At 47.5% G+C, this 18,971-nt stretch overlaps 1 protein-coding gene and 1 non-coding gene across 3 annotated transcripts; one reads left to right on the top strand and one right to left on the bottom strand.

The window, feature by feature from the left end:
- Positions 1-2,347: 2,347 nt before the first annotated feature.
- On the bottom strand, positions 2,348-18,060 carry PXMP4 (peroxisomal membrane protein 4). 2 transcript variants are annotated; one of them, XM_026503304.4, is made up of 4 exons: positions 17,749-18,060; positions 11,031-11,093; positions 8,636-8,834; positions 2,348-4,798 (listed from the first exon to the last, which is right to left on the bottom strand). In XM_026503304.4, exons 1-4 carry the CDS (start codon positions 17,859-17,861, stop codon positions 4,535-4,537), a joined length of 639 nt encoding a protein of 212 aa, XP_026359089.1. In that variant the 5' UTR covers positions 17,862-18,060; the 3' UTR covers positions 2,348-4,534. The 2 variants fall into 2 exon arrangements, with proteins under 2 accessions (XP_026359089.1, XP_026359090.1); XM_026503305.4 differs by lacking the exon at positions 11,031-11,093 and having other exon boundaries at positions 17,749-18,028.
- LOC113258838 (U6 spliceosomal RNA) lies at positions 8,256-8,362 on the top strand. Its single transcript, XR_003317361.1, has one exon. It is a non-coding gene; the product is annotated as a U6 spliceosomal RNA (small nuclear RNA).
- Positions 18,061-18,971: the final 911 nt, after the last annotated feature.

The following is an 18,971-nucleotide window of genomic DNA, read 5'->3' as shown; positions in this document are numbered from 1 at the left end:
ACTCTCTCCCTATCCATCTGGAACATGACAAGGGGAGGGAAAAAAAATAATGTTTCTTTTTATAAATACCCCCTAATTCGTTAAAGAAAGCAAGCCATCTGAAGTCCCAGATTGCAGTGACACGGGTTCCCTCTGGGAGGTGGAACCCAGCACAATGTTCTGGTTTAGGAGGGCATCAGGTTCAAAGCCCGATTCTCATAAATGCAAGCTAACAATGGAGAAAGAAATGCCATCTCCAGGATTCTTTCTGGGGCCTGCGATGGGAAAGGCGGGAGCAGGGAGCATCAGGGGAGGCAGTTTCTTGGCGTCTCTGCCTGTGAATCATTGCTCTCACATGGGCTCACTGAATGATCTCTAATTTGGGAGCAGAGCAGCAGAAGGGCCCCAAATTAACCTCAGTTTTGTCTTTTCCATTTCACTTGCAGCTCTGTGGGCCTGAATGCCTGGTGTCATTGACGGCAAGGCTCCAGATATCTCGGGCGGTTCATCTCATACACTGATCACAGTAAGAACCTGTCTGAGATATTTGGGGAGTTGGAGGGTGGAGTTGGGGTAGGAACCAGCTCAAAGAAAGGACTCACTTTCGTATTAGATTATTGATCAAAGAGAAACTAAACATGCAGAGGGCAAGGAAAAAATGCCAAAGACTTGTGGAGATGACAATGCGATGTAAAAGTTTCTCAGAAGACAGGAGTGCCTGGCCCACTCAGTCTGTGGAGCATGTGACTCTTGATCTCGGGGTTGAGAGTTTGAGCCCCACGTGGGGTGTAGAGATTACTTAAAAATAAAATCTTTAAAAAATAAGTAAATAAATAAAATAAATAAATCTTTAGGGGTCCCTGGGTGGCACAGTTGGTTAGGCACCCAGCTCTTGATTTCGGCTAAGGTCGTGATTTCAGGGGCGTGGGATCGAGCTCCATACTCAGCAGGGAGTATGCTTGAGATTCTCTCTCTCTTTCTGCCTTCCCCCGCTCGCGCTCTTTCTAAAATAATTAAATAAATCTTAAAAAAAAAATAGAATCAGGGGCACCTGGGTGGCTCAGTCATTAAGTGTCTGCCTTTGGCTCAGGGCATGATCCCAGGGTCCTGGGATCAAGCCCCGCATCGGGCTCCCTGCTCAGCTGGGAAGCCTTCTTCTCCCTCTCCCACTCCCTCTGCCTGTATTCCCTCTCTCACTTGTCTCTCTCCGTCAAATAAATAAAATCTTAAAAAAAAAATAGAATCAAATATTTAAGGGCACCTGGGTGGCTCAGTCAGTTAAGCATCCAACTCTTGATTGCAGCTCAGATCTTGATCTCAGGGTTGTGAGTTCAAGCCCGTGTTGGGACTTAAGGAAAAATAAATAAAATAAAATCTTCTAAGAAAAGTTTCTAAGACAAAGATAGGTGACTGTGCACAGACTATCTCAGAGAGGCTGTATTAGAAAGTGCTAACAGTGAGTGCCCCTGGCAAAAGAGGGGTTTTGGGGGTGGAGCTTAGGTGTAGGAGGGAGCCCGACTTTTCCTTGTGATACACCTTTCGTACCATGTAAGTTCTGTACTATGAGCATGGGCTATTGATGAAAAATTATTTTTTACAGTCTTGCATGTCAGAAGACTTCATAGGAATGTGGCAGGTGCTTAATAAACACGTAAACCATTGTACTATTTCAGGAACTAGCATTTACAGAGGGCCTACTGTGTGCCAAGGGTCCTTTGGCAATGCCCGTTTTACAGATCTTAGGAAATGGAAGCTCAGCTAGGAGGGAGCCAAGTGGGGACTCCTCCCAGGTCTGCTGGAAGCCAGAGCTCTGCTCCTCAGCAAGGACCACACAGCCTTGCTCCCTGGAGTGAGCAGTTGGAGGCGCCAGATGCTCTGGCAGGATCCGCAGAGATGCCATCTGTGAGGGAGACCTATTCTTAGAGAGCAGAGACAGTCGGTGGTGTAGCCGGCCAGCCCCCCGCAGCAGTGGGGGGATGCTGGGCAGGCAGAGAGCCAAGGCTCTACCTTCAGCTGGGGCACAGGAGAGGCTAAAAGCAGGGGGTACTCAGTTCTTAGGACCACACTTCCTCCTACGTTTGGATGCTATATTAGAGATAACAGCAAACACTTATGGAGTGCTTACTTTATACTCGTCATACTGTTTAATCCTCCACACCATGCGGTGAGGTGAGTGATACTAGCATGCCTATCTTCTAGATGAAGAAACAGAGGTACAGAATAGTTGTCACTTGCCCGAGCAAACAGGGCTGAGCCCCGGCACTCTCCCTCCAGAGTCTGTGTCCATAACCTCCACCGACTCTCAGCTTGCTGCCCCAGAGGCCAATTTTAGTTTGGGTTTCCTCAATAGCAGACCCCAAGACAAGAATTTCAGTTCAAGTGGTTTATTTGGGAAGTGATCCCATGTTAGGGATGGAGACAGGGAAGGGTTGGGGGAGGAGTTATCAAGCGCGTGACCGTTGTGGGCAGCCGGAGTTCGGTCCTGCTAGGGAACCCCGGGAACCAGTGTGGAGCATACGCCTCGGAGTCATCGGACGTGTTAATCCTCCAGACCTACTGTGGGCGGCAGAGCAGGTGCCGTGGCAAGAGCCCTCAGGCAGAAAGACACAGGGGTGGCAGTTGGAAGAGTTGGCTGGTGTACAGTGAAGAGGGCAGTTAGAGGGGCCTCGGGGGAGCACCCCCCACATCTGCTTGCTGATGGCTACCCCCTTCCTCCCCATAACCTTGAGATCTCATTCAGCCTTCACACAGTGAATTCAGGGACCTCCAAGATCACCTTCTCCAAGCATGCCGTACAACATCATGGCTGAGAACACTGCTGTTAGAATCAGGCCTAATCCCACCACGATTACCTAACAGCTCTGTGACTCGCTTCCTCCGTCTGAAACACAAGATGATGGTTGGCTGCGCATCATTCCCTACGACCTTGTTACTCAAAGTGCGGGTCAACCAGCAGCACCAGCGGCAGCACCCTGAAGCCTATGGGCAAGGCAGAATCTCTGGCCCCGCCCCAAACTCACAGAGTCAGAATCTGCATTTTAATGACATCACCAGTGACTCCTGTGCACATTTCTACTAGTATTTCTAAAAAGAGACTGAAGTATTCCTACTGCATGGACCACATCTTCCTGGGGACCTGGTTTGGTTTGTCCAGCATAGTGATTTTAAAAATCGGACTGGCACGTGAGTCTCCAGTTCCCCAGGTTGTCATCACTGCCGAGTGCACAACATTTTCATTTATGACCCTTGCCAGACCCGCCTGGGCATTTGAGTTTGCAACCCATTCTGGAGCCCATCCTAGAACTAGTTAACATTTGCATAGCATAGCTTAGGTTTCTAAATGTAACATAAGGCACTAAAAAAAAGGGGGTATTGCACTCAGGCAGCTCTGAGTTCAAACCCTGATTTGGCTATCATACTGGTTGTATAATCTTGGGCAAGTGATTTCCCCCCTCTGATCCTCAGTGTCCACATCTATGAAATGAGGATCAAAGTACACACCTGCAAGGTCATTGTATGGGTTAAAAATAGTATGTGCAAAGCACCCAGAAGGACGTAGGAGCTCACTAAATGGAAGTAATTAGTGGTAACAGTAGCCCTTGTCGTTATACAAGTCCAATGTGGACCCTGGGTGTGCATTATGATTATCCTCATTTTATAAGAAACTGAGGCTCCAAGAGGTGAAGAAGCTTCCCCAAGGTTACACAGTGGTGGAGTGGGGACTCAAACCCATGTCCCCTAGCTCTGTAACTGCACTGTCCACTAGAATTTTCTGCAAGGATAGAAGTGTTCCCTATCTGTGTTACCCAGTATGGTAGCCACAAGCCACATGTGGCTACTGAGCACTTGAAGTATGGCGGGTCCCCATCGAGACACGCTGTAAGTATATACCATATACCTGATTCTGATGACCTAGTACAAGAACAAAGAATATAAAATATCTATTAATTTTATATTATTTTTTATATGTTAAAGTGATAATATTTTAGAAATACTGGGTTAAAATATATAATTAAGATTAATCTCATCTGCTTCTACTTTTTTTCATGTGGCTACTAAGACAAATTTCAATTACATATACGGATCACATTGTGCTTCCATTGGACAGTGGAATTCTAGAGCTTCTCCACTAGAGCAACACCTGAGCCCAGGAATTTATTTCTAACATATTTGCAACCCACTGCCCCCCAGCAAGAAGTCCTGTTACACAGAAGGCTCAAAGACCATAATCCACCAGAAAGAGACTTCAGGGCCCTCCTCTGAGCTCGCTCACCCCTGACACCCAGAGAGGGTGGCTTTCCCTGGCTTCACGGTAGCCAGCAGCCCCGCTGGAATCGTGTGCAAGGCTCCGCAGCCTGATTCCCCCTCGTTCCACCATTGGAGAGGACCTGACGGGACTTGGAAATCTGTGCTTTGGCTTCCGCAAATGGAACCCTGTGACAATAAAAGTTGGAGTCTGAGAACCATGATCTTGAGAAGGCAGGATCCTTTGGGGGGATTCACCGATGGAGCCGATCTCGGCTGTGGAAGCTGCCATCAGCACCTTGGGGCCACGTTACTTTGAGGGGAGGCTCTTGTTGTAGAGGAGGAAGTCTGAGATGTCATGCCAGACGTTGCTGTCCTGGTACAGATAGGTCATGGAGGACTGCAGGGATGGCTGCAGAGTGGGCCGGTGGTACTCAAAGAGCCACAGCACCAGCCCCCACACCAGCCCGGTGAACAAAGGGAATGGGTCCCACCTGGGCTTGGGAATGTAGCCCTCCTCCACGCCCAGGCGGCACAGGGCAAACAGGACGCGTGAGAGCAGGTACATGCTGATCTGCAGGGAGGGAAGGACAGGGGTTACGGGAGGGCACAGCTGCTGGGAACCTTCGGCCCACCCCCATGTCCTGGGGCACCTACTGCACATGGGATCAGGGTTTGTCTGTCTTTCTTTCTTTTAAGTTTATTTATTTATTTTAGTAATCTTTACACCCCATGGGGGCTTGAAACTATGGCCCCGAGTTTAAGAGTCTTGTGCTCTTCCAACTGAGCCAGCCAGGAGCGCCTGGATCAGTGGTTTTCAAAGCTAGTGTGCAAGATGATTTGAAGGGGTGCGTAGTAGGTATTTTAAAGATTTTATTTATTTATTTATTTGAGAGAGAGAGAAGAGGGGTAGAGAGGCAGAGGGAGAAGGAGAGAGAGAATCTTAAGCAGGCTCCACGCTCAGTGCAGAGCGTGACACGGGGCTCAATCTCAAGACCCTGAGATCATGACCTGAGCTGAAATCAAGAGTCAGACGCTCAAATGACTGAGCCACCCGGGCGGCCCCGTAGTAGGTGTTTAATGTCGCTATCCTTTGCTGTAATTTATCATTCTTCTTCATTACAATTTTTAGAAAATGACTACGTTTACATGGTTCAAAATTGAAAGGTAACTTGACACCAAAAACAACAACCCGCACAAAAATAAAAAATTGGTAGATTGGATCTCATCAAAATTTAAAATGGTTTGCTTGTGAAAGCCCATACGAAGAGGCTGAGAAGAAAAGCTACAGCTGGGAGAAAGTATTTACAAGCACATATCTGACAAAAACTTGTCTCTGGAATATATTTTTTAAAAAACTCTCAAAACTCAATGGTAAAAAAAGAAACAATCCAATTAGAAAATAAGCAAAAGATGTGAACAGATGTTTCACTGAACTGGTTCTGCAGATGGAAAATAAGCACAGGTAAAGATGTTCAACATCATTAGCCATTAGGGAAATGCAAATTAAAACCACAATGAGAAGCACTACGTAGTACACCTATCAAAATGGCTAAAATTAAAAATGTGAGAAACCAAATGCTGGCTAGGATGTGGAGAAAATGGATCGTTTGTATATTCCTTATGGGAACGTAAAATAGTACAGTCACTCTGGAAAATAGATTGGCAGTTTCTTTCTTTCTTTCTTTCTTTTTTTTAATTTTATTTACTTGTCAGAGCGCACAAGCAGGAGCAGCAGAGGGAGAAGCAGGCTCCCCGCTGAGCAGGGAGACCGCTGTCAGACTCGATCCCAGGACCCTGGGATCATGACTCAAGCTGAAGGCAGAAGCTTAACCAACTGAGCCACCCAGGCACCCCGGATTAGCAGTTTCTTTAAAAATTAAACATGCATGTGGGTGCCTGGCTGGCTCGGTCGGTTAAGCATCCAACTCTTGGTTTTGGCTCAGGTCATGATCTCAGGGTCTTGAGATCGAGCCCTGCGCATGGGTCTCCATGCTCAGCATGGAGTCTGCTGAGATTCTCTCCCTCTTCCTCTCCCTCCCCCTCTGCCCCTCTCCCCACTTGCGCTTTGAGCTCTTTCTCTCTCTCAAATGAATAAATAAATAAAATCTTAAAAAAAATAATGAACACGCACAGGGCACCTGGCTGGCTCAGTAGTTGGAGCGTGAAGACTCTTGATCTCAGGGTTCTGAGTTTGGGCCTCACATTGGCTATAGAGATTACTTAAAAATAAAAATCTTTAAAAAAAATTTAAACATGCATGTATCATATGACCCAGCAATTGGGCATTTATTCCAAAGTAATGAAAACCTATGGTCACCCAAAAACTTGTACAAGAATATTCTTAGCTGTATTTCTTTCTTTCTTTTTTTTTTTTTTTAAAGATTTTATTTGTTTATTTGACAGAGAGAGAGAGAGCCAGTGAGAGAGGGAACACAAGCAGGGGGAGTGGGAGAGGAAGAAGCAGGCTCCCAGCAGAGGAGCCTGATGCGGGGCTCGACCCCAGAACGCTGGGATCACGCCCTGAGCCAAAGGCAGACGATTAACGACTGAGCCACCGGGTGCCCCTTAGCTGTATTTCTAATAGCCAAGAGCTGGAAACAACCCAGATGTCCTTCAATGGGTGAATGTTTAAACGAAGTGTGGGGCATCCACGCCCTGGAATGAACTATCGATACACACACAACTTGGACGAATCTCCAGGGAATTATGCTGCGTGCAAAAAGCCAATCCCCAAAGGTTACATACTGCAATGACTCTACTTACATTAACATTTTTGAAATGACAAAATTTTAGAAATGGAGGTCAGAATAGTTGTTGCCAGGGGCCAGGGAAAGGAAGAGAGGGGGAAGGAGATGGTATGACCAGGATTCCTAGTCCTTGGAAGTTCATAGACCAGTGACATTTCTAACAAACAAACAAAAAAAAGCTATGGAAACTTTATCAAAATTTAAAATGCTCATATCTGTAGATTCCACAGTTTCACGGTAAGGGAATTTCAGATGGACTGACACGTGTAAGAAGATGTCCAAACAAGGATGTAGACTAGTGTGTGTATCCTGGCAAAAGGCTAGAGCCCCTCTAAGTGTCCATCCAGAGGAGACTGGGGAAATCAAGGCTGGTCCATGACCCAACTGAGAGATCGCTGATGTTAAAAAGAATGATGGACTGACAAGAAAGGTCTCCCAAATACATCATTCTGTGAAGAAAAAGTGTGGTGTGATCTCACTGGTGGAAGACTCCCAGTATGTACAGATACAAGCACAGACAATTTCTGAAGGGCCACACAAGACACAGTTAAAGTGGGGACACCTGGGTGGCTCAGGTCATGATCCCAGGGTCCTGGGATCAAGCCCCATATCAGGCTTCTTGCTCAGCAGGGAGTCTGCTTTTCTCTCTCCCTCTGCCCCTGTTCACGCGCTCTCTCTCTCTCTCAAATAAATAAAATTTTTTAAAAAAGGCTTAAAAAAAAAAAAAGACACAGTTAAAGTGTTCCTGGACAGTGGCTTGACAATTGGAGGGGGATGGGAGCTTTCTTTACAATTTATTTTCTAATTTTATTGTGATGCACTCCCAGCACCTAGAAGTTTGCCAGACACACAGGGGGTGCTTAGTCTGCATTTTTTAAAATGTGAAAATAAAATGTGATTTTTATAATTTGGAAGTATTTAATAAATTTGAGGGAGGCAAAGGGAGGGGCTGCCAACTTTTCATGTTGCCCAGGAAGGACTTTAAAACAACAACTAGCATTTCATTTCACAAAAAAATGGGATTTTAAAGAGGGGAAGATACAGAATAAAAGAGCATTCTTTGAGTGTAATAAGTTTTGTTTTATGAAAATGGTATTCCAGAGTCTTTTTTTTTTTTTTTTTAGTAAGCTTTATGCCCAACGTGGGGCTCGAACTCAAGACTCTGAGATCAAGAGTCACATGCTCTACTGACCGAAACAGCCAGGGGTCCACAGAGTCATTTTTTTCTCATTTCACTGCACAGTGTTTTTTTTTTCTTTTTCTTTTTAAATCTTTGCTCCAGTGCTCGCCTCAGCAGCACATAGACTAAAATTGGAACGATACATAGAAGATTAGTATGGCTCCTGCACAAGGATGACATGCAAATCCATGAAGCATTCCATATTAAAAAAAAAAAAAAATCTTTGCTCCAGAGAACACCATGCACATGGACTTGGGGAAACATGGAATTTCAGCAAGCTGCTCGATTTACAGATTGGGAAATGGAGGGAAAGTGACCTTCCCAAGATCACACAGGGACTGGTGGATCACAGACCCTCAGATGTGGAAGGGAGCAAAGAGCTCATCTTCTTTGACCTCCACCTCAAATTCTATACCTGGACCATGTCCCTCCCTGCCCTGGCCTCTAAGCCCTGAGCCCTATCCCGGGGAAGGGTCTTTACCTGGCTGTTGATGTTATTGTTACCTCCAAACAGCAGCAAGCCCCCGACGAAGGCAGCCAGGAACGAGTGCACCTGGTAGGTCTCGCCCTGCACGTGGGCCTGCAGGGCACAGAGCCCCTTATAGGTGAACACAAAGCAGGCCAGGTTCCGGGAGTGGGTGTACGTGGCCTGCAGGATGGCCCGCAGCTTCTCCTGGAGGCTGAAGAAACACAGGGAGCTGCCATGAGTGCCGGCCCAACCGCTTCCAGGGCATTCACCCACTGGGCATGCAAACCTGAGCCAGCAGGGAGGCTCATTCAGCCCCAGGCCTCTAGCTTCCAGGTCCTCAGGGCTGCTCTCCCACTGGACTCCATGTCACCTCCTCAGAGAGGCCTTGTCTGACCATCCTGTCCCCTTTTGCTGCACAGCGCTTCCACCAGCTGATGTTAATAGGCTTAATCTCTTCCCACTCCCACCCCATCCCAGTGGAAGCTACCAGAGGGTAGTGTCTACACCTGGCTTGTTGATCCCCAGGGCCCAGAATAGGGCCTGGCACATAGTAGGCACTCAAAAAATGACTTTTGGCATGAGCATGTGAAGACACGAATGAGGGAGTACGATAGAGCCTACTTCGTACTGGAACTGGGGATAGGTTCTGAGGAAAAATGCTTGCTGCTCTCATAAGGTATATGACCTAATGGGAGAGAGAAACAAATAATCACAAAGCAAGTGGCAAGCTTCGACCTTGACCAGAGATGATCCTGGGATCCGAAGGATGAGGAGTCGATGAGGTGGAGAGGGGAGAGGGGTTGCACCCCAGACAGAGGGATCAACACATGCAAAGGTTCAGAGGAGGGACAGAGAGTGGGGAGTAAAGGAACAGAGAGAAACCATAAAGGCCTGAGCAGAGAATGTGGGGGGAAAGAATGTGAGGACAGGTGGAGACATGCAGTTTAGTCTTTATCCTGAGAAAGGTGCACATTTAAGTTGGGCAAGGATTCTATTTATCCTTTAAAATTAAGTCACTAGGGGGCAGTGAGAGAACACAGGGAGAAGGGCAGCGTGTACTCTGGGAGGTCAATTCAAGGATCGTGCAACCAAGTGCTCTCAGGGCTAGATGAGGGCCTTAAGTGGGTTTACTGGCACCTGTGGAAATCTGCCAGGTGAGTGGGGACAGCCAGAAGTCAGCTGGTTCTTGCCTCAGAGGAACATGAGGCCAGTGTTGCCAGGCTGTTTTTTTTTTTTTAATTTTAATCTTTTTTTTTTTTTTTTGTAAATGCTATGTCCAACATGGGGCTCAAACTCATGACCCCAAGATCAAGAGTCACATGCTTTACTGACCAAGTCAGCCCGGCGCCTCTAGTGTTGCCAGTTCTAATGCAAGAAAGCTGAATTTCCCAGTTGTGTTGGTGCTTATCTTGCCTTCAAAATGTTTCTAGAGGGCAGCTAGGTGGCTCAGTACGTTAAGCAATTGCCTCTGGCTCAGGTCATGATCGGGTTCCTGGGATCCAGCCCTATGTTGGGCTCCGTGCTCAGTGGGGAGTCTGCTTCTCCCTCTCCCTATGCCCCTCCCCCAGCTCATGCTCACACACTCTCTCTCAAATAAATAAAATTTTTGAAAAAGAGAAATCCTAAATAAAAATACAAAAAGAAAAAATCTTACAAGCTGGATTTGGCTAATAGGCTCTCCATGTATGCTTCTTATAAGCACCAGGTGAGGCTACCTGCATTGAAAACCAGGCCACAGAGTGGTTTCTGAGAAGTGCCGTGAGGGGAAAGCTCCGGGGGAGGGAGGAAGACCAAGAAGTTTGAGCGAGTGAAGGAGGTCACGGACAGTTTTCCCAAGGAAGTGATCCTTCCATAACTGGTATGGGTTGCCAAGAAGGAAATAAAGGTGGGGTGGAAGAGGAAAGGTGCGCCTGGTGGGGGTAACTGCCTAAGCAAAGGTGGGGCTGCGGAACCACACATGGCATGGCAGGGAGTCCTGTGCACCCAGGCCACTCTGCGGTGGACCTAAGGGAGGGATGTGGGGTTGCAGCTGAGGCCAGGCAGCAGAGGGCCTTTGGGGTTTGTTTGTTTTCTTTAAGTTTTAATTTTAATTCCACTATAGTGAAGAGACGCTGTTATATTAATTTCAGGTGTACAATACGGTGAGTCAACAACCCCATACATCACCCAATGCTCAACAGCACTAGTTACAGAGGGCCTTTTAACGAAGGAAGCTGGGCTTCTCTGGAGGACAGTGGGAGCCCGGGGAGTTTTTAAGCAGGAATAATGGGATCAGAGTCATACTTGAGGAGATGGTGGTAGCAGGGGGGCCGGCTAGACCTAGATAGGAAGCTCTTGCAAGTGTCCTGGCACTGAGGGCTGACCATACTATCCCCCAGTCTCATGGGTGTGCAGAGAGGGTGGGTACCTGCCACTCCGGAAGAGAAAGGTCATGACCAGCGCATGCGGGGCCCGGATTTTGGCTCCGTAGCTGTAGAAATGAAAGGAAACAGTTACAACTGCATCACTGCCTCACAGTTTCTTTCTGGGCTCTCTGACGCCTTGTTCCCCCACTCCAGCACTAATCCTAATGTCACCCAGGAAGGGGAGATAATGCTGGCTTTCAAGTTAGATCCGGGTTCAAATCCCAGCTCTGACACCTTCTTTGTAGTGGGGCCTCAGGCTTGCTACTTAACTTCTCTGAGCCTCAGTTTGCCTAACAGCAAAAGGGGTCATCAGGCTAGAAGGCTGGTTATAATTTCAGTGAAAGGGGACAATGTGTGTCAAAGGCCTCCACCGTCCCCACCCAGTGGCAGTGTGGAGTTGCTCCCTCGGTCCCACCCACCCTATTAAAATTTCTATCACGTCCCAACTTAAAAACCACCACCACCTTTCCAGTCTTCACAGAATAAAACCCAGGCTCCTCCCACAGCCTTGAAAGTGCTGCAGGATTTGGCCCATGCTTCCTTCTCCTTCCTCTCTCGCCCCTCTTCTCCTGCTCCAGCCCCATGGCCTTTCTGGAGTTTCTCTGACCCAGGAGCTGCTCCCCTGCCTCTGGGCAGGCTGTTCCCTCTGCCCAGACTGCTCTTCCTTACTCCTCATGCAGCCACCGACTTCTCAGCCCCTCAGTCTCAGCTGCCACCTCTGTGGAGGCTTCTTACCCACCAGACGAGGTCAGGGCAATGTTTTCATGGCCATGGAGCTCCAAGCTTCACTGCAGCATTTTACAGTCCTGGGTTAATGACTCGATTACTCATAATTACTTATTCTATTCTAATTATCTCTTTCCTCCACTAGACCATGGGCGTTGTGAGGGACTGTTTGATTTGACCTGTGCAGAGTCCCCAGTACCTTGCATGGTACTTGACATAGAGCAATGTGCTCTGTACATGATTGCTGACTGATTCTACAACAGCCCTCAATTATCTGTGAGGGGAGGTGGCTTCTGGAAGTTTCTACTTTTAGCTTAGTCTATCGTAAAGTTAACAAATTCCCTAAAGTTAACAAATTCCCTAAAACTGTTGCTGAGTAACATCGTACTTCCTTCTACCTGTTCAAAATGTACTTCTTTACAACTATGATAAACAGGAGGACCCCAGTGTTGTAAAAATGGATTAAAAAAAAAAAGATTGGAAGAAAATATGCCACAAAGTTATTAGCAATGTTCCCTGAGCTGGAGGAATATGGGAATTTATTTTTGCCTTTTTCTAACTTTTCTATATTTCCAAAATGATCTGTAATGGTTAAGCATTGCTTTTAAAATTAAAATAATTGCGGGGTGCCTGGGTGGCTCAGTCAGTTGAACGTCCAAATCTTGATTTCGGCTCAGTTCATGATCTCAGGGTGGTGAGATTGAGCCCATGACTGGAGCACTCAGCAGGGAGTCTGCCTGAGATTCTCTCTGTCCCTCTCCCTCTGCCCCTCCCTACCCAGTGCGCTTCCTCTCTCTGTAAAATAAATAAATAAACCTTTTTAAAAAATTAAATTAAAACAACTGAAATAAACATTTTTTTTTAAAGTAGGCTCTATGCCCAAGGTGGGACTTGAACTCATGACCCTGAGATCAACAGCCCCATGCAGTACCAACTGAGCCAGCCAGGTGTCCCAAAATAGACATTTTAAATGTTACATAAATGCCTCTTTTAAGACTCAAATCTCTTCTCCTGACTCTCCTTTTACCTCCTCATTTGAGCAACTGGGGATTATGTGAACATGAACATATTCACCCTCAATATTTTTTGTTTGTTTTTTAAAGATTTTATTTTTAACTAGTCACACCCAATGTGGAGCTCGAACTCAGAACCCCAAGATCAAGCTGCATGCTCCACTGACTGAGCCAGCCAGGCACCCCCGTTGTTTTAACTATACTCAAGTAGGTAGTAGAAAGGTAATATTTGGTGCCAAAGCCCTGCCATGTTTTGCTGTGTGAACTTGGATAAATCACTTAACCTCTCTGAGCCTCTCTTCTCCCATCAGTAAAAAGTATTCTCCCTTTCAGAGTTGCTTCTGGCAGGTAAGGACATAGCACATGTAAAAGTTCTAGTTCAACCAATATTAGTGTCTCTTCCTTTCTGGTTCTTTATTGGACTCCCTCTTGCCCCACCAAGTCCTCCAGGTGCCAGGTCCTGATCTTGCCAAGCTATAAGGTCTAAAAATCTTTGATGGCCTCCTTGACACGATACCAGGAGCTACGTATTGTTGTCATACGAGTATCTGTCACAGTTCATCACAGGCTTGTTAGAAACAGCAAAAGACTGGAAGCAAACCCATGTCCATCCACAGGGGGCTTTTGGGTGAATAAAGAATGGTCCCACCACTGAGTAGAATGCTGCACAGATGTAAAAGACTGAGGCAGCTCTTCGTGCACTGAGGGATATACTAGAACGAGATGTGTAAAATGTAAAATTGTGTAAAACGAGGTAATTCTTCCATAAATTTAAAATTATTTCAAAATAAAACTTGTCTTAAAGGTGTGGGGAAGATGGGGCGCCTGGGTGGCTCAGTCGTTAAGTGTCTGCCTTCAGCTCAGGTCATGATCCCAGCGTCCTGGGATCGAGCCCCGCATCGGGTTCCCTGCTCAGCAGGAAGCCTGCTTCTCCCTCTCCCACTCCCCCTGCTTGTGTTCCCCCTCTCGCTGTGTCTCTCTCTGTCAAATAAATAAAATCTTTTAAAAAAAAAGGTGTGGGGAAGAATATACGTATCTGCTTAGATATGCGGACAATATTTCTAGAGGGAGAGATGAGACTGGACACAGGCGTTACCTCCAGGGAGGGGGACTCGGTGACAGAAGAATGGAGTGGGCAGGACTTCAAAGCATCTAACCTTTTATTTTTTTAAATTAGGCTTAATGCCCATTGTGGGGCTTGAACTCACAACCCCGAGATCAAGAGTCACATGCTCCACTGACTGAGCCAGCCATGCGTCCCATAGCATCTAACTTTTGTGCCTTTTCTGAATCTTACCTAACTTTTTAAAAAAAAATTTATTTATTTGAGAGAGCGAGAGTGAGAGCAAGAGAGAGTGAGAGAGAGAACATGAGCTGGGGGAGAGGCGGATGGAGAGAGGGAGGCAGGCTCCTCACTGAGCAGGGAGCCCAATGCGGGGCTGGATCCCAGGACCCTGGGATCACAACCTGAGCCAAATGCAGACGCTCAACCAACTGAGCCACCCAGGTGCCCCTGAATGTTACCTAAATTTTTTCTTAAGATATTATTTTTAAGTAATCTCTACACCCAATATGGGTGAGCCAGCCTGGAGATCAAGAGTCGCATGCTCTACTGACTGACTCAGCCAGGGGCCCCTAATGTTACTTAATTTTTAAAATACAAATTAAAGGGGCACCTGGGTGGCTCAGTTGGTTAGTTGTCTGCCTTCAGGTCAGGTCATGATCCCAGGGGTCCTGGGATCAAACCCCATGTCAGCCTCTCTGCTCAGTGGGGAGCCTGCTTCTCCCTCTCCCTCTGTCTACTGCTCTGCCTACTTGTGCTCTCTCTGTCAAATAAATAAATAAAATCTTCAATACAATACAAATCAAATTTGTAATGTTAACAAGTTGAAGCCAGTGTTCTTGTTGCTGAATTACTTATCTTGTCCCCTGCCTAGCAGTGCGCAGGACCCTCATCCTGACCCCAGCAAGCTGTCTGCCTCACCTGTGTCTCTTTCCCCTGAACAATGAGGCCCTCAGCCTCCTCCAGCTCTCCAGCATGAAAAGAGCCCTTCCTTATACCCCAGACACAAGTGGAATAGTGCCCCCAGCTCCCTACATCTGCCAGACCCCATTCCCAAAGCTGTCAAACTCAGGTGGGAGCTGGTTACTGCCATTCACCAGATTACTCTATGTCCTGAAAAAAGGGATGCCTGGGGTTTAAAAGGACTTAAAGGACATAATGACAGGTGCAATGTGATGTCTGGGAGGAGCCTAGTCTCAGCAAACTAACATTTAGGGAGAACATTTAGGGGACAGTTAGGACAATTTGACTATTAACTGGATAGTAGTCAACATTATAGGATTATTATTAATTTAGTAAGTGTAATCATGATAATTTAGCCATATAGGAAAATGCTCTTACTTTTAGAGATGCATAGTTAGGAGTGGAAGTCAGTGAGTTCAATTTTACAAAGCTCGTATGTCTTAGTCGTCCAAGTCCGCCTCCCTGAATGAATGGCCTCTCTCCATAAATAGCATATTCTTTTCCACCTCCAGGCCTTTGTTCAAACATTCCCCCTGCTTGGGTTGCCTTTCTACCCCTGGCAAATTACAACTTGCCCTTCAAAACATCACAATCACCTCCTCTGTAAAGCATTCCTGGCACTGCCATGGTACTTTAAAGATTGATCTCATTAGGACCTTAGACTCTAGGTCCTTACAAATGGTCATGGTGTCTTAGCACTGAACAGTAATGGGATCACTGCCTTAGAGCACTCCATTTGGGTGAGACTGTTTCCATTTTATAGAGGATGAAACTGAGGCTAGAAGAGATGAAGGCACCCAGCTTTGAAATGAAGGAACAGGGCCAGAAAAGAGCCTCACCTTAGCAAGTGACTGCCCTGGCTGGGAAGGTCCCTGAGACCACAGGGACAATTGGATTGGGAGCAGGTGTACAAAGCTAGCATTGACCAATGACCACTGGCACCAGGACCTACTGTATGACTCATTTTCACTCTTGCTTTGTCCTAAGAATACCTTGGCAAAGGGCCACTGATGTTATCCCACCTTAGGCACAGCAAGGCATAACTGATCAAATCTTCAGGCCCAGTAAGAACAAGTCCTACCTGATTCTGGGTTCACATGGACGCCAAGAGCCTGGCATTGGGGTCAGGGATCCCTGGGTTTGAATTCTGGCTCCGACACTGGCCAACTGATATGACCATGAGTAAGGAGTTTACCTCTCTGAACCAGTCTTCTCATTTGGAAAATGGCGACAGTCACAATTCCTACCTTGCACACTTATTCATTTGTTCAATAAATATTTGAGAGCTTGCTGTGTACCATGTAGTAGGAATGCACCAAGGAACAAAGCAGATAAACATTTCTGTCCCCATGAAGCTCACTTTCTAGTGAGAAAGACAAAGCATAAAAACAGGATACAGAGGTGAACTTAGTGTCAGATGGTGACAAGGACTATGGAGAAAAATTAAGTATGGGAGGAGATGAGGAGTTCAGGGATGACCTTATTGAGGAGGTGACACTTAAGCAGAAGCCTGAAAAGGTGATGGAGTGATTTAGGCGGACTTCCATGTGAATATAACAGTAACACCAGCCAACAGTTATACATGTACCATGCATTGTGCTAAGCATTTCACATATATTGATTCAATCCTCTGACAGTACGATGTATTTTTTAAAAAGATTTTATTTATTTATTTGATAGAGAGCACAAGCAGGGGGAGCAGCAGGCAGAGGGAGAGGGAGAAGCAGGCTCCCCGCTGAGCAGGGAGCCCAACGTGGGACTCGATCCCAGGACCCTGAGATCACAACCTGAGCCGAAGGCAGAAACTTAACTGAATGAGCCACCCAGACACCCCAGCATGATGTAAGTATTATTATCATCCCCATTTTATAGAAATTGAAGGTTAGAGAGGCTAACTGACTTGCTCATGATCACACAGGTAGGGGTGCCTGGGTGGCTCAGTTGGTTAAACATCTGCCTTTGGCTCAGGTCATGATCTCCAGTCTTGGAATCGAGCCCTACATTGGTCTCCCTGCTCAGCGGGAGCCTGCTTCCCTCTCTCCCTCTGCCTCTACCCGCTTGTGCGCTTTCTGTCAAATACACAAATAAAATCTTAAAAAAAAAAAAGATTACACAGGTAGGTGGCACCAAGGTTCGAACAGAGGCAGTCCAGAGGCATTCTCACCACCATGCCATGCTGCCACAGGCAAGTCAACTCCAAGAGGGAAGGTCTTTGTTGGGTTTGTTCTCTGTTGCATCCCCAGTACTGGCACAGTAGGCGCTCAGCAAAAGATTGCTGTTATGCATGAGTTTTAAAGGAGGGGGAGCTCCCCTGCAGTTACCAGCCAGGTGAAATGACCCCAAGACCTCTTTTCCAGCACATCTGATGGCCAGGGTGCAATCAATCTGCCCAGCAAATATCTGCAGCTTCTTTCACAGTCGGTCATTCCTCAGGCTTATGCCCCAGGAGTCCCCTGGGCGGGATGGGGACTTAGAGCTAGAGTCATACAGATGAGGAGTGAGAAGTGGGATGTGAGCCCACAGGCAGCTTAACGGTGGGAGCATAGACAGAAGCCGCCGCAGGCGGGCTAGATGCCAGTGGCCACTTCTCATTGTGCAAATGGGACCGTTAAAGCCAGACAGACCCAAGGTCACAAAGCAGGGGGATGGGGTGGGGGGGTCAGCCCAAACGAGGGGATACAGGGGCTGGAGTGGGAGATGGTCAAGGCCAGTGTTCCAGGTTGCAAAGCACGGAGGACCCAGAAACAGCTTAACGGGAGCCCCAGCTCAGAAGGCGCACGGAACCCAAAATCCCCAGCGCCCACTGTGCAGCTGGTGGACACCGAGACCTAGAGACACACTAGTGCTGCTCAAGGGCACACAGAGTGGCGACGGGCCCAGAGTCCGCTCCTCCGACCTCGGCCGGACCCACCCCTCAGCCCCTCAGCCCCCGCCCAGCCCGACGGCCCCACTCACACTGCCCCGTTCCGGAAGCCTTTAAGCATGGCCAACGCAGCGTGGTAGCGGCGCTTGCGCAACAGTGCGTTGACCGCATGGAGCAGAGCTCGTAGCTGCGGCGCGACCGCCATAGCGCAAAAGGCGCGCGGGGCGAGGGGCAAGCAGCAGCACCAGCACCGAGAGCCCCGGGTTCCGGCGGCACAGCTGGCGGCACTGGACAGGGAAGCCGCGTCTCTGCGCTCACAGGCTGCGTCTGCTGTCACTCTCACGGCAAGAGCGGATCAAATGGCTCACCCGTCTCACACGGGGAACGAGAGGCACGCACTCTCCGGACTAGCGGTCTGATTGGAAGAGTGGGAGAGATTGTAACCAATCACAACAGGCTCCGCCCGCCTAGCTCTAAGGAAGGTCAGAATCACACTTCTGGGTTGGTCCAACCTAATAGCCTCATTCCTCCGTGCTGGGAGGCGGTATGTCACCTGAGAGCTTGGAAGGAAGTTTCTTGAAAGAGGAGCCGTCCTCCCTAGAATTGGGAGGGCGACACTGGGAGGAGCCAGGCCTCATCTTTACACAAGATTGTTCTGATTCGGTAACAGCGATCATAGCAAACTTCTTAGGGCATAAATCATATGACTTCTCAAGGGCTCCCATTTATTCTTCAAATCCAAATTCCTTCCCACAGTCCACAAGAAAGACTATAATTTGGCCCCTGCTTCCTTCTCTAACCTCATATCCTGTCACCTGCCCCCTTACTCAGCCAAACTGGCCTCCTTGCCGGTCCTTGAGCATGCCAAGAAGGCTCCAGTCTCAGCTCCTTTGCCCCTAATATTTCCCTGACTGGTATGCATTACCCCCATGGCGGGCTCCTTCTCAATCTTCAGGTTTCAGATCAAATGCCACCTCTTCAGAGAGGGCTTCCTACATGTCTCATCTAAAGTAGCACTGCTCTCTCTTTTATTTCCTTCATATAACTTTTCAATCTCTGAAATTATTTGTTTGCTACATGTCCATCATCTATTGCCCCTACCAGGCTGTAAATTCCATGACCGCAGAAACCTTGTCTGTCTTGTTTTCTGCTGTAACCCCAGCACTTAGCACATGGTGGGTGTCCAACATATGCTTGTTGAAGCAATACAGTTTGGGGTTGACATCTCCCAGAGTACTGGTGGGTGGAATTTATGTGTGTCACTATGTGGAGTTGTCATTGGATAACAGCTACACATTGAGTGGTGGCTGTGGCT

This window comes from Ursus arctos, unplaced genomic scaffold (assembly GCF_023065955.2).
Source record: "Ursus arctos isolate Adak ecotype North America unplaced genomic scaffold, UrsArc2.0 scaffold_16, whole genome shotgun sequence".
Taxonomy (NCBI): Eukaryota; Metazoa; Chordata; class Mammalia; order Carnivora; family Ursidae; genus Ursus; species Ursus arctos.
This window is presented reverse-complemented; position numbering and strand designations above follow the sequence as displayed.

What these genes read in the sequence shown, in the direction of transcription:
- PXMP4 (XM_026503304.4), bottom strand. Translation starts at nt 17,861, where the DNA reads ATGGCGGTCGCGCCGCAGCTACGAGCTCTGCTCCATGCGGTCAACGCA. An exon ending in TTTCTCTTCCGGAGTGGCAG is followed by an intron (nt 8,835 to 11,030) that starts GTACCCACCCTC and finishes GTGTTTCTTCAG; the next exon opens with CCTCCAGGAGAAGCTGCGGG. An exon ending in ACAATAACATCAACAGCCAG is followed by an intron (nt 4,799 to 8,635) that starts GTAAAGACCCTT and finishes CCCTCCCTGCAG; the next exon opens with ATCAGCATGTACCTGCTCTC.